This window comes from Pan troglodytes, chromosome 10, assembly GCF_028858775.2.
Source record: "Pan troglodytes isolate AG18354 chromosome 10, NHGRI_mPanTro3-v2.0_pri, whole genome shotgun sequence".
NCBI classification, from domain to species: domain Eukaryota; kingdom Metazoa; phylum Chordata; class Mammalia; order Primates; family Hominidae; genus Pan; species Pan troglodytes.
In genome coordinates, this window is record NC_072408.2 from 96296256 (window position 1) to 96309817 (window position 13562).

Consider the following 13562-nt stretch of genomic DNA (forward strand, 5'->3'; position numbering starts at 1 on the left):
ATCTTAACTCCATATTAAATAGACCATATATTTCCCCACTGATTGGAAATGCCACATTTATTGTAAGTTCTCATATACACATGTATCTGCTTCTGGGCTTTATATGACCTCTTTTCTTAATCCTGTACCATTATCACCATATTTTAATTACTATGGTTTTATATTATGTTTTGAAAACTGGTTGGACAAGTTTCTTCTTTCGTTTTTTTTTTTTGAGACAAGGTCTCACTCCATTAGTCAGGCTGAAGTGCAGTGGCACCGTCTCAACTTACCGCAGCATAGGCCTCCCAGGCTCAGGTGATCCTCCCACCTTAACCTCCAAAGTAGCTGGGACTACAGGTGCATGCCACCATGCCCAGATAATTTTTGTATTTTTTGTAGAGATGGGGTTTTGCCAGGCTGCCCAGGCTGGTCTCAAACTCCTGGACTCAAGCAATCCACTCACTTCTTGCAAGAGACTGATAAGTTATAAAGCTAATTTATAATTCTTTTTTTTTTTTTTTATAGAGTCTCACTCTGCTGCCAGTCTGGAGTACAGTGGCATGATCTCGGCTCACTGCAACCTCTGCCTCCAAGGTTCACACGATTCTTGTGTCTCAGCCTCCTGAGTAGCTGGGAATACATGTGTGCGCCACCATGCCTGGCTAATTTTTGTTTTTTTTGTTTTTTTTTTTTTTTTTTTTTGAGACGGAGTCTCGCTGTCGCCCAGGCTGGAGTGCAGTGGCAAGATCTCGGCTTACTGCAGGCTCCGCCCCCTGGGGTTCACGCCATTCTCTTGCCTCAGCCTCCTGAGTAGCTGGGACTACAGGCGCCTGCCACCTCACCCGGCTAATTTTTTGTATTTTTAGTAGAGACGGAGTTTCACCATGTTAGCCAGGATGGTCTCGATCTCCTGACCTTGTGATCTGCCCGCCTTGGCCTCCCAAAATGCTGGGATTACAGGCATGAGCCAACACGCCCAGCCTAATTTTTGTATTTTTAATAGAGATGGGGTTTTGCCATGTTGGCCAGGCTGGTCTCAAACTCCTGGCCTCAAGTGATCCACCTGCCTCAGCCTCCCAAAGTGCTGGTATTACAGGTGTGAGCCACCTGGCCCTAATTGTCAGGGCCTAATTGTTAGGGCCTAATTGTTAGGGCCATGTTGGCCAGGCTGGTCTCAAACTCCTGGCCTCGAGTGATCCACCCGCCTCGGACTCCCAAAGTGCTGGGATTACAGGTGTGAGCCACCTGGCTCTAATTGTTTTCTTGTCAATTTTCCTTGGCTATTCTTGCACATTTATCACATCCATGTGAATTTTAAAATTAACTTGTCAGGTTCCACTAATTCCTTGGACAGAATTTCCAGTTCTGGCCATGGGGTAGTAAAGGTTATCAGACTTACTTCCCTACCATAAACAACCATACAACTGCCAAATATATGAAGCAACTGTTTTTAGGAACTAGGCAAGAGACAGCATAGGGTTACAAATCTTGATAGATGGGAAACACATGAGATAAACACAAAATCTGTCCCAGATTTCTACATAGGAGCACTTTCTAAATCTTAGTACATGGAAGTAGAGCCCAAGGAGATAACAGCAGTCTCACTGGGCATGGGAAACAGAAATCAGAACTCAGGGCTGCTAACGGGCTGAAATTTTGAAGACAGGGTACAAGAGAAGATTTACAAAGAGCAGAATCCCCAAAAATTCTGCATTGGAAAAAAAATTTACAAGGAACCCCCTTGTATACAATACAATTCCCTTTGTATTGTCAAATACAAAGCTGCCCGTGCAAAGGCAACAAGGCTTGGCAGAGAACAACTACTGGGAGGCTGTGAACAGAGCAAAGATTACAGAGGTTACACAGAACTGAGAGATGCTCAAGCTCTGACCAGCCTTTTCTGAATACTCCAGGTATTCATTTGAAATTCTAGAAGGGCCAGTGGCACTACAGCCCATGAGTAAAGACTACACTAGATCCACCCTACACAGGCTAAATCCAAGCCTCGACAGAATCTCTTTATCTCTTTGGGCAAGCAGAAAGTTAATTTCATACCAGAACAAAACTTAACACTCTTTAGACAACGACAGCATAATCTAAACTCAAAAATTTAGCCACGTTTGGACATATAATTAAAAAATCACAGGACATATGAAACAGCAGAAAAATTTGACCCAGATATGGCATAGATGTTGGAATTAGAGCTGTAAAACAATTATTATAAATATGTTCAAGGATTTAAAGGAAAAGACGGGCATCATGGGCAAACCAATGGAGAATCTCACCACAGAAATGGATACAGTTAATTGGATCCTACAGCAGAACAGACCAGTGAACTTGAGGATAAGGCAATAGAAATTATACAAACTAAGCACAGGGAGAAAAAATGGAAAAATATGAACAAAGCCTCAAAAAACTGTGGGACAATATCAAGTGGTCAAACATACATGAATCTGGAGCTTCAGAAAGAGATGAGAAAGAAATTAGGGAAGAAAAATATATGAAGAAAGAACAACAATTTTTACAAATATGATGAAAACTATCAATCCATAGATCCAAACAGTTCAGTGAACTATAAGAAAAATAGATAAAACCATACTTAGGCCCATTATGGTCAAATTGCTGAAAATAAAAGATCTGAGAGCAGCAGAGAAAAAAGATACATTATATATAGGGGAATTACATTAAAATGATTGCTGGCTTAACATTAAAAAAATGCAAACTAAAAGACAATAGAATGACATCTTAGTCCATTCAGGCTGCTATAACAAAATACTGCACACTGGGTAGCATATAAACAACAGGAATTTATTTCTCACAGTTCTAAAGGCTAAGTTCAACATCAGAGCACCAGCAGATTTGGTGTCTAAGGAGGGCCTGTGATACAATTTGGCTGTGTACCCACCCAAATCTCATCTTGAATTATAGTTCCCATAATCCTCACTTGTCATGGGAGGGACCTGGTGGGAGGTAATTGAATCATGGGGGTGGTTACCCTAACGCTATTCTTTTTTTTTTTTTTTTTGAGATGGAGTTTCGCTCTTGTTGCCCAGGCTGGAGTGCAACGGCTCACCTCAACCTCCACCTCCCAGGTTCAAGCAATTCTCCTGCCTCAGCCTCCCATAGCTGGGATTACAGGCATGCTCCACCACACCCAGCTAATTTTTTTTTGTATTTTTAGTAGAGACAGGATTTCTCCATGTTGGTCAGGCTGGTCTCAGGTGATCCACCCACCTTGGCCTCCCAAAGCGCTGGGATTACAGGTGTGAGCTACCATGTCCGACATGCTATTCTTTTTATAATGAGTGAGTTCTCATGATATTCGATAGTTTTATAAGGGGCTTTTCCCCCTTTTGCTCAGCACTTCTCCTTGCTGCCACCATGTATTTGCTTCCCCTTCCACCACGGTTTGTAAGTTTCCTGAGGCCTCCCAGCTCTGCGGAACTGTGAGTCAATTAAACCTCTCCTTTATAAATTACCCAGTCTCAGGTATGTCTTTATTAGTAGTGTGAGAACAAACTAATACAGCCTGTTTCCTGGCTCATAAATGACACCTTCTTGCTGTGTTCTCACATGGTGAGAGGCAAGGGTCTCTCTGGGGCTTCTTTTATAAGGGCATAAATCCCATTCATGAAGGGTGTGCTTCATGAGCTAATCACCTCCCCAAGGCCCCATCTTTTAATACCCTCACCTTTGGGGTAAGGATTTCAACACATGAATTTTTTGGGAGACACAAACTCAGACCATAGTAAATGACATCATTAAAGCACTAAAAGAAAAAATTATCTGCCAAACTAGAATTCTACATCTCAGCAAAAATATCCTTTACAAAGGATAAACAAGAAGTTGAGAGAAGTCATCCATCACCAGGAGACCTTCACTACAAGAAATGGTAAGTGCAGTGTTTTAGGCAGAAGAGAAATGATATCAGATGGAAACTTGGATCTACACAAATGAATAAAGAATGCTGGAAGTAGCAAATATGGGGGTAAATATAAAATACTTTTTGTTTCTTATTTTCTTTAAAGAAAATTGGCTGCTTAACATATTGTGAGCTTACGCCATATGCAGGTGTAAATGGTCAAGAAGTAAATGGAGATATAGTTCTGTAAGTTCTAACATTATACATAAAACAGCATAAAATTAATTCAAGAGTAGACTGACAAGTTAAGGATGCATATTGTAATCTCTAGAGGTTACCACAAAACAAAAAAGACAAAGAGTAAAGCTAAGAATAAAATAGATGAGTAGAATACTAAGAAATAGTTGATTAATCCAAAAGGAGAGAGGATAAAGAAATAAACACGTGGGACAAATGGGATAAAGAGAAAACAGTAAGATGGTAGACTTAAATCCAATCACAGGACTGATTACATAAATTTAAACAGACTAAGAACTCCACTTAAAAAGCAGAGATTTTCAGACCCAACTACTTTGAAATAAAAGGACCTTCTTTTTAAGTTTACTACACAACATACATTTAATAGATGATAGTAGCTATCTATATTAGCAACCCCCAAAACTATGTGCAAATATGTGAAATGACTTTTGAATATCAGCTGACAGTGGCTCCAGTATAATCCCTAGGGGGAGGACTGGCATGTGAGGATAGTTAATAGCTGACATTAATTGGCACTTTACATTCATTAACTCATTTAATCTTCACAGTGACCTTATAAGGAAGGCACTTCCATTGTACTCATTTTATATGAGAGCAGACTAATGCCCAGAGAATGTGATGTGCCCAAGTAACATGCTAGTGAGCCCAGGCTCTTAACTACTCTGTGCTGCCTCTCTGCTGAAACTAATCACTGTACTGCATCACCTGAAAGATACTACGTCAACAGAGAGGAGGTGTGCAACAACTGCAACAAGCAAAGAGCAAGAGCTGGCTCAGGGGAAGGGTGACTGACCAGCAGTACTGATCACTGGCAGGTGTGTGGATGGGGAGATAGGCCCACCTCACTATCCTAACCTGAGAAAACTATCTAACAAGATTTTTTCTACAAACAACTCTTGCTTTAGTCCCAGGGCTCACTGAAAAGCCTTCTGATTATATCCTGACTTGGCAAAAGAAGAAGGCCCTGACTAAGGCATGCAAATGTTCCAGGCTCTCTGGCAGTTAGCATTGTCATTAAAAATAAGTAAACTGGCATCTGACTTATGTTTCAGACTCTCCTAAACTTATTAAACATGACTCAAGCTCCCCACAGCTTTCTCACCTTCAGGTATAGAGTGAAAATAGGACTTCTAGTCCTGCACATCTTTGAGAGTCCTGGATTAGAATGATTTCATCAAGGTTAAGTTCTCATGGGAAGATGCACAAAACACTCTGGGAGGCTGGGCCTCGGTGGTCAATCAGGCCCTCCAGACATTGGTCTAAACTCTCTTGTTCTAACTGCAATAAGGTAAGCCAAGAAGATATATTATAATACATGCATGAGAAAGAATCTGTAAGCATGTTGTAGTGTACATAAATAAAAAGTTGCCAAGAAGATGAAATCCTTATTCATTAAATTTAACCAACTTATTCATCAAAGAACATCCCTTGAGGACGGCCTCTGCAGAGTTTCACATTAATCGTTCACTCCAAACAGTAAGAAAACTGATTTTTTAAAAAAAATCCCTCAGAACCTTAAGGTACCGGTAAGATAAAGACAGTCCATGAAGGCCAGGTGTGCCAAGTCAGCAACTGGCCAATTGAACAAGAGTCAACCAAAATGGACAAAGAAAGCAGTGAAGCCATATAAACATCTCCATGTAAAACATGCATGCACCAGTACTCCTGGATTTGCTAGAAAAGATTCACAAAAATAACTCTTCTCCGAAGAAATCCATGAAAATTACCTTTGCTTTAGAGATAAACCTAAGCCTACTCACCAACCTTTCACTGATTCATTCAACCATATTTTTGCACAACCCCTGACCCTTTCCCACCCTGTAGCTGATACTCTACAGTGCTTCTCAGATCATATCTGACCTATCTTGAACACTCTCCTGACACCGACCTTACTAACTTCCACAATATAGTCAAGTCTTGGCTCAAACGTCACCTTGGTAAATATGCCTTCCCTGACCTCGATATGTAAAAGACCACCTCCCAAACCCACCACTTTTCATCTTGTTACCCCCTACATCATTTTTCTCCAGAGTACTTATCACTAATATATTTGCTGTCTGTCTGTCTGTCTTCAGTAAAGGAAGCTCCATGAGAGTAGGAATTTTGTGTTTTATTTTCTGCTGTATTCATACAATTTACAACAGTGCCTGGCAAGAGAATACAACATAAATACTTGTAATTCGAAGTCTAATAGGGAAGAGAGGCCTAAGCTGATAAACAGACCTCATAAGAAGGGCAATGTGGTGGCATAAAGGAGTCACAATAAGCTTGGCCCAGGAGAAGCAGAAACCTTTCTTGGAGGAAGAGATGCAGAGCAGGTTGTGAAGGAAGGGTGGAAGCAGGGGGCGTCCCAGCATGGAAATCACCATATGGAAAGGCACAAGGCAAAAAGGGTCATTCACACTTGAGGAGACTTGTCTGGCTGCAAGAAGGTGAATGGTGAAAGTGACAGAAGAAAGACAGAAAGTGACAAAAGAAAGATAGGAGGGCAGTGCACACACACGCCAGGACAAGGAGTCACTGAGGGGTTTTAAGGCAAGAAACAGCATGACCAAATTTGTTTTTCACAAAAGCAGAGATGCAGGGGTGGAGGGTGGGAGGAGGTAATCTGTGGTCTGAGAGACCATTTAGGAGATTCCTGCAACAGTCTGCACAAAGGCCAATGGTGCTAAAACTACAGCAGCTGCGTTGAGGATGGAGCTAAAACGAATGTCTTGACCGGGTAAGAAGATTTCACTTTTCAAAACTCTGCTCCAGTATCACTTCCTATGGAAAGCATCTTTTTTAGGATAAAACAAAAAAGGAAAAGGCAATTTTTAAAAACTCTCTCTTTCTCTCTCTCTCTCTCTCACACACACACAGACACACACACACACACAGACACACATACACACACTCTCTATAATACTTTCAGGTATGGCTGTATCCAGAAACCAAATCATATGATTAGACAGAAATTCATTCTGTCTTCATCTCACAGCTCTGCTCTCTTCTGAATTAAAATTATTTTTAGGTCAGTTCTTTGCCCAGGGTGTCCCTCAGCAGTCACAGGCTTAAATAAGCCTAAACACTGCCAACCAAGAGGAAAGGCCCATGGTTCCAACAAGACTCACTCCTCCAGGAGGGGATGCTATGTTTCCGTGGGCGAGCCTGAGCTGACTGTCCGCTGCTGGAACTGGAGATAGGGCCACTCCTGCACTCCTGCACATGACACGGAGAGGACCAAGGGGGCAAGCTGGTTCCTCAGGGCAAGCTTGAGCACTGCTACCAGAAAACAGGGAATAGGCAGACAGAAGTGCAGAGTTCCACCATCGTTTTCTTCTCTCAAATTGATAAAGGGGAAGAACATTTTCAGTGACTCCTCCCCGGTTCCAGAGTTTCTCCCTAAATAGCACCCAGCTGGAAGAGAGGTAGTCTTATGGCATCACTCAGTCCCAAACACCGTCAACTGGTACTTCTTATCCTCAGTCCAGTGAGAGAAGCCTCAATACCCTCAAGTTCCACAGAGGCTGACAGCAGGGAGCTAACTTGCTCCAGGGTGATGCTGTGGTGCAGGCAGGCATATGAATATTGGATAGTTTTGTCCCATATGCTCCCTGTATTCTGACCACAGCTGAATAATTAATGTTCCTGGAGCACACTATGTACCTGCAGGCCACAGTGCTTTGCTCCTCCTGGCTCCCTCATGAAGACAGCTTGCCTTCCCTCTTCGCACCTGACAAATATGCCGCTGCCTCCTCTTCCCCTTCTCTCCCCTCAGCTCTGGGACTGAAATGGCTTTCTTGACTTTTCCTCACACAAATCTTGTTCAATTCTCACTTATTTATTACTCCCTTATCATCTTTTGTGCCACTTTTTCCCTTAGGACACACCATTTTATAACTATTTAGTATCTATGTTTCCCCACTGAAGTAACTGTCGGCTCCCTGAGGCCAAGACTGTGTCTTTCATCTCTACATACTTAATACAGCTATATGGTACAGGGCAGTGACTATACTTATTAAAGTAATATTTTGAAGACCAAATTTCACATTATTGGGACTTTTCATAAATTGTCTTACATTAGGATTACCCTTTGATAAAAGACTTATATATAGATGATTCAATACAATGACAACGAATAAAGTATCTCCTATAATTTACTTCCATAAAAAATTTTCCCTTACATGAACAACTTGATAATATTCCTTCTTGTTATTAGAAAATGAAAACTATATCAGCCACCATCACTCCACTAATACCTCAGCTACAGGAATCAGGCTAAACATCATGCCAAATTTGTACCCTCAGGGTTACATGGTCTGCTGATTCCCTCTGATGACTGATGTATATACAGATATGAGAGTTATTAGAAAGCACCTTCATTTTAGAAGGAAACAGGAGCACATAGCACTGGACAAAAACAGCTATTATTATTATACAGCTATTATTATTATTATTATTATTATTCTGAGATAGAGTCTAGCTCTGTTGCCCAGGCTGGAGTGAAGTGGCACAATCTCAGCTCACTGCAATCTCTGCTCCCAAGTTCAAGTGATTCTCCTGCCTCAGCCTCCCGAGTAGCTGGGATTACAGGCACCTGCCACCACGCCCAGCTAATTTTTGTATTTTTAGTAGAGACGGGGTTTCACCATGTTGGCCAGGCTGGTTTTGAACTCCTGACCTCAAGTGATCTGCCAGCTTCGGCCTCCCAAAGTGCTGGGATTACGGGCATGAGTCACTGCGCAGGGCCAATAGCAGCTATTATTATTATTCAGGGTGAAACTTAGGCATTCTATTTTGCTTAGTTAAATCAACAGTCATGTTTTTGCTTATTGTGCAGCTCCCTGTGAAGAATATGCTTCCTTTGCCAACCATACCCAGAGCTGGCTCACAGTGGGGGCTAAATAACTCTCTTCATACCTGACCCACCCCAGAACAGAGCCTGAACCTCTGCTCTCTGCCTCCTCTTCTTATTTACAGCATCACTTTATACATCAATACAAATGATCAGCCTCTTGGGACCATCGTGCGTTATCTCCTTAGTTGGGAAAAAATTGTCAACCCAAGTTACAAAGTATCTTTATAAATTTAGTAAGAATGAGTGTCCAGTGATGGTGATGAGAATGACAGCTAAGAATTATATACTGACTACTATGTGAAGGGCACCGTTCTAAGTGCTATCCAGATATTTACTCATTTGAATACTGTAACAACCTATGTGGCAGGTTACTACTATCATCTTCTTATTTTCATAGGTAAGAAAACTGAAGTATTGAGAAGTTAGGTAACTTCCCCACAGGTCTCACAGCTGATAAGTAGTGGGGTTGGAATTTTAACCTACAAATTTAGGTCCAGGGTCCATGTTTTTAGCCACACAGCTATATGGCATATACAGAAATAATTCTGAGATGGCTAGAGCCAAAAACTGGCTGAAACCTTTACAAGAAAAACCTAGTGACTAAAAGTCTGACCTTCTGCCTATCTTCTTATATTCTTCTTAGGCTCATGGCCATAGGTGATAATCAACATCTCCTGAGCAATAATGTCCCACAGAGACCATAACAACAGTGAGGAGTGTGGGCTGTAAGGCAAGACAGACAGAGCAAAGCTCAAACTCCCACTCCACCAAATCCTGGCTGGGGACACCTGGCATGTTATTTCATACAGCAGCCACAAAGCAGGATGGCTACAGGGGCCACAGTTTTCCCCTGCTGACCACCTCTGTGCCATACCCCATACCTGCTTCTTGTAAGAAGTGTCCCCTATCCCCATGCCTAGAATGTACGTTTGTATGACCCCTCCTTCTTAGTCAGGGTAACTGGTTTCAGCCAGGCCCCTGACCTAAACTGCAGCAGCCACAGCATCTCACTGCTAGGCAAGGGATGGGCACAGGCTCCAGGATAGGCCAGAGTCACCACCTGGTACTCTTCTAACTGGAGCTGGGAGTAAAGAAGCTTTCCTTTTCAGTCAGTCACAAGGCTGTGAGGACTGAAGCCTGGAGCCGGCAGGGACCTGGGTACCAGCACATTTGAGAGAATGGAGCCAGCATATAGAGAGGCCCCCAGACACTACAAAGAGAGAGGCGTAACAGTACTAGACTCCCTGGTTCTAGTCTGTCCTTTCCCCACTCCAAACACACCAGCTACTTAACCACCTGGTGGGGAGAAAAAAAATGACTTAGGCTTCTGTCACTTCCAACTAGGTGAGTCTAACTTTACCTCTCCGAAACTCACTTTCCTTATCTGCAAAATAGGGAAAATAAAACAATCCTTCCCGCCCAGGCAGTTTTTGTTGTTGTTGTTGTTGTTTGTTTGTTTGTTTTTTTGAGATGGAGTCTCACTCTGTTGCCCAGGCTGGATGGAGTGCAGTGGTATGATCTCAGCTCACTGCACCCTCTGCCTCCTGGATTCAAGTGATTCTCCTGCCTCAGTCTCCCAAGTAACCGGGACTACAGGCACCTGCCACCACGCCTAGCTAATTTTTGTATTTTTAGTAGAGACAGGGTTTTGCCACATTGGCCAGGCTGGTCTCAAACTCCTGACCTCAAGTGATCCACCCACCTTGGCCTCGCAAAGTGCTGGGATTACAAGCATGAGCCACCGTGCCCAGCCCCCAGACAGTTCTGATAGGGAAATGCAATCTGCACTTTCAGTACTTTAGCAGAGTGTCCTATGAATAGGAAGACTCCACAGCTGTTGGCCAACAGGTAACAACACCTACAATAGCATTCACCTGCCAAGAGACTGCTACCAAAGATTCTGGAGTTCTTCCTGACTTCGCTGCGTCAAATCTGATGTGACAGCTCGTACTGCCAGTTGTAACTTCCAACTTTATCTAAAATCCAACCACATCTCAATCTTCACAGCCACCACCTTGATCCAAGCCAGGACCTGGACTGCTCAGCCTCCTAACAAGGTCTCCCTGCTTCTGGCCTGGCTTTGACAGTCTATTCTCCACACAGCAGTCTGAGCAATTCCAGCAAAATGTAGGTCAAAGAGAGGAGGGCACTACACTGGCATCTCCTCTCACCCAGGGCACAAGTCAGTGCTGCTCTTGACCTGGCCAGCCTCCCTGGGGCCCCTCCTACATCCCCACCCACCCTCACCTGTGCTTTTCCTCATACAGCCACCAGGCTCTGCCTCAGGGCTTCTGCCCTTGCTTCTCCTATCCAGAACATTCCTTTCCTGAATTTCTTCAAGCCTCACTCCCTCCTTTACATCTCTGTCCAAAGGTCACCCTTTGGACATCTTTCTTACAGAAAGGTCACACTTTCTGTAAGACATTCCCTGAATGTCATTTGAAATTATAGGCCCCTTGTAATAAAAGCGCTGGGAAAATCCAGCACTTTGGGAGGCCAAGGCAGGTGGATCACTTGAGCTGAGGAGTTTGAGACCAGCCTGGGCAACATGGTGAAACCCTGTCTCTACTAAAAATACAAAAAATTATCCAGGCATGGTGGTGCATGCCTGTAGTCCCAGCTACTCAGAGTCTGAGGTAGGAGAATCACCTGAACCCAGGAAGTCAAGGTTGCAATGAGCAGTAATGGCAGCACTGCACTCCAGCCTGGGTAACAAGAGTGAGACCGTGTCTCAAAAAAAAAAAAAGAAAAAAGAAAAAAAAAATTACGCACCCCCTTCTAACCCAGCTCTTTCTCCATAGTGCTTACTGCCATCTGACCTGCTCCATTTTCCTACTTGTTTGTCTGTCTCTCTGGAATGTAAGAACAAGGATTTTCACTATTTTGTTTACTACTGTTCCCGCACAAAGCAGTCACACAACAAATATCTGTTGAATGAATGAATGAATATGTCCTCAAACCCTTTCTCTGGAAGTTGGGGGCAAACATGAAGCAGAAAAAATATGTGGAAATCTTAATATGAAATTTTTTGCACTTACTTGGCACAGCGTACCCAGTGTGTATGTCGATACAAGGAATACAGGAAGCGCTGGCGATACATGCTCCATACTTTTATGGATTTGTCTTCAGAAGCTGTAGCTAGAAACTGGCCATCAGCTGAAAAGTCTACACTTCGAACTGGAGCTGTATGAGCTTTAAATTCTGAGAATTTTCCTCTCCTGGAAATAAACAGTTTAATATTTATAACTCATTTGATTTAATTATAGTTAATACTTAATCACAATACAGACTTTGAAACATATAAAATAGTTTAAATAAAATGGTTTAACTCTTGTAAAACCTAACAAAAGTATGAAAGGGCTATGTTGTACTGTACTCTTCATCAACACTGAAATTTCCATGAAATTTCAGGTGTTGAGAACTAAAGGGTAGAAAAGAAGAGAATAGAAAAACAAAAGATGGAGAAAATAATGTGAGGCATTTGAGAAGTAGAAAACCTTAAAATGGGAGCAGGCTAGATAGTGTTGGAGTTACAAGGTGATATGTGATAAACGCTACTTTATGTCAGTGTTCCCAAGTTGCCAAGGCATTTTCACCTTACATTGTATCTAGGACTCAGCAATTTTCCCATTTAGAAAATCATATTGATACTCAAGATACCCTATGGGGAAAATTGTCATAAATGCTTGAAAAACATCAGGCAACAGAATTTAGTTGGCCACAATATATGTGTCTCAGATGTTCAAATGTTCACACTGATCTCCCATACACCTGCACCTCATCCTGTATTTTGCTACCTTGGCTGGTCAGCTTGACATCCGCCTGTGTCCAAGCCAGAAGCCTGGAAGTCACACTCAACTCCTCCTGCTTCCTCTCCCACATCCAGTAAGTTAGCAAACCATATCATCCTCACTTCCTAAATATCTTCTGAATCCTCCTCTTCTATGTCGGCTCTGCTTGCCTTAAGGTAAACATATCCTCAACATCCTTCACCTAGGTTACTGCAAAAGCCTCTTAACTGGTCTCTCTGCTCTAATCTTTTGTCCCCTGCCAGTCACCTACATATTGTGCTTATTACCTTGCTAAGAGCGTAACTCCAAGCATGTAAATCCCAGCGTAAATGTGTCACTGGCTCTTCTCCAAAAGAAAGCACAATGCCCGAGTGCTTTGGTGAGGTATCCTGCCACTCACACTGAACTTTGTACTCGGAACAGTCACAGCCCTTCAAACACACCCCTGCCTTTGCACTTACTGCTTTCTCAGGCTGGACTATTTTCCCCATCCCCAGACCCCCTTGGCCAAGCCAGACAGGCTTAATGGCTCCCTATTTGCTACAACGATTTTGCTTACTACATTATACAGTGACTTTCTAAAGAACGATTTGTCTCCTCTTAAGCAGCACATTTTTGAAGCACAGGAATGATGATTTATTCATCTCTATAAGACTAGCATCTAGCAATATGTCAAGCACATAAAAAGAACTCAATACACGTTGAATTCCACTTGGAACAGTCAATAAAGGCTCGTAGATCCAACCTGGCTTACCCTTCCAGTGGTCTGTAGGGAGGAAAGGTAACTTTATAATAAATTTCCATCACCTGACATATGATATTACTCAGG

At 42.6% G+C, this 13562-nt stretch overlaps 1 protein-coding gene across 18 annotated transcripts in view; it reads right to left on the reverse strand.

Moving 5' to 3' along the window:
* Positions 1-13562, reverse strand: part of POC1B (POC1 centriolar protein B) — a 132595-nt gene that overhangs the window by 86100 nt on the left and 32933 nt on the right. For all 18 annotated transcript variants that reach the window (XR_008538532.2, XR_008538534.2, XR_010148099.1 and 15 more), the window contains one exon: positions 11981-12160. Coding sequence is in view for 13 of the 18 variants with exons in the window: in XM_016923965.4 (XP_016779454.1) it covers positions 11981-12160 (180 nt within the window). In the remaining 5 variants the exon portion in view is untranslated. The remainder of the gene's footprint in view (positions 1-11980; positions 12161-13562) is intronic.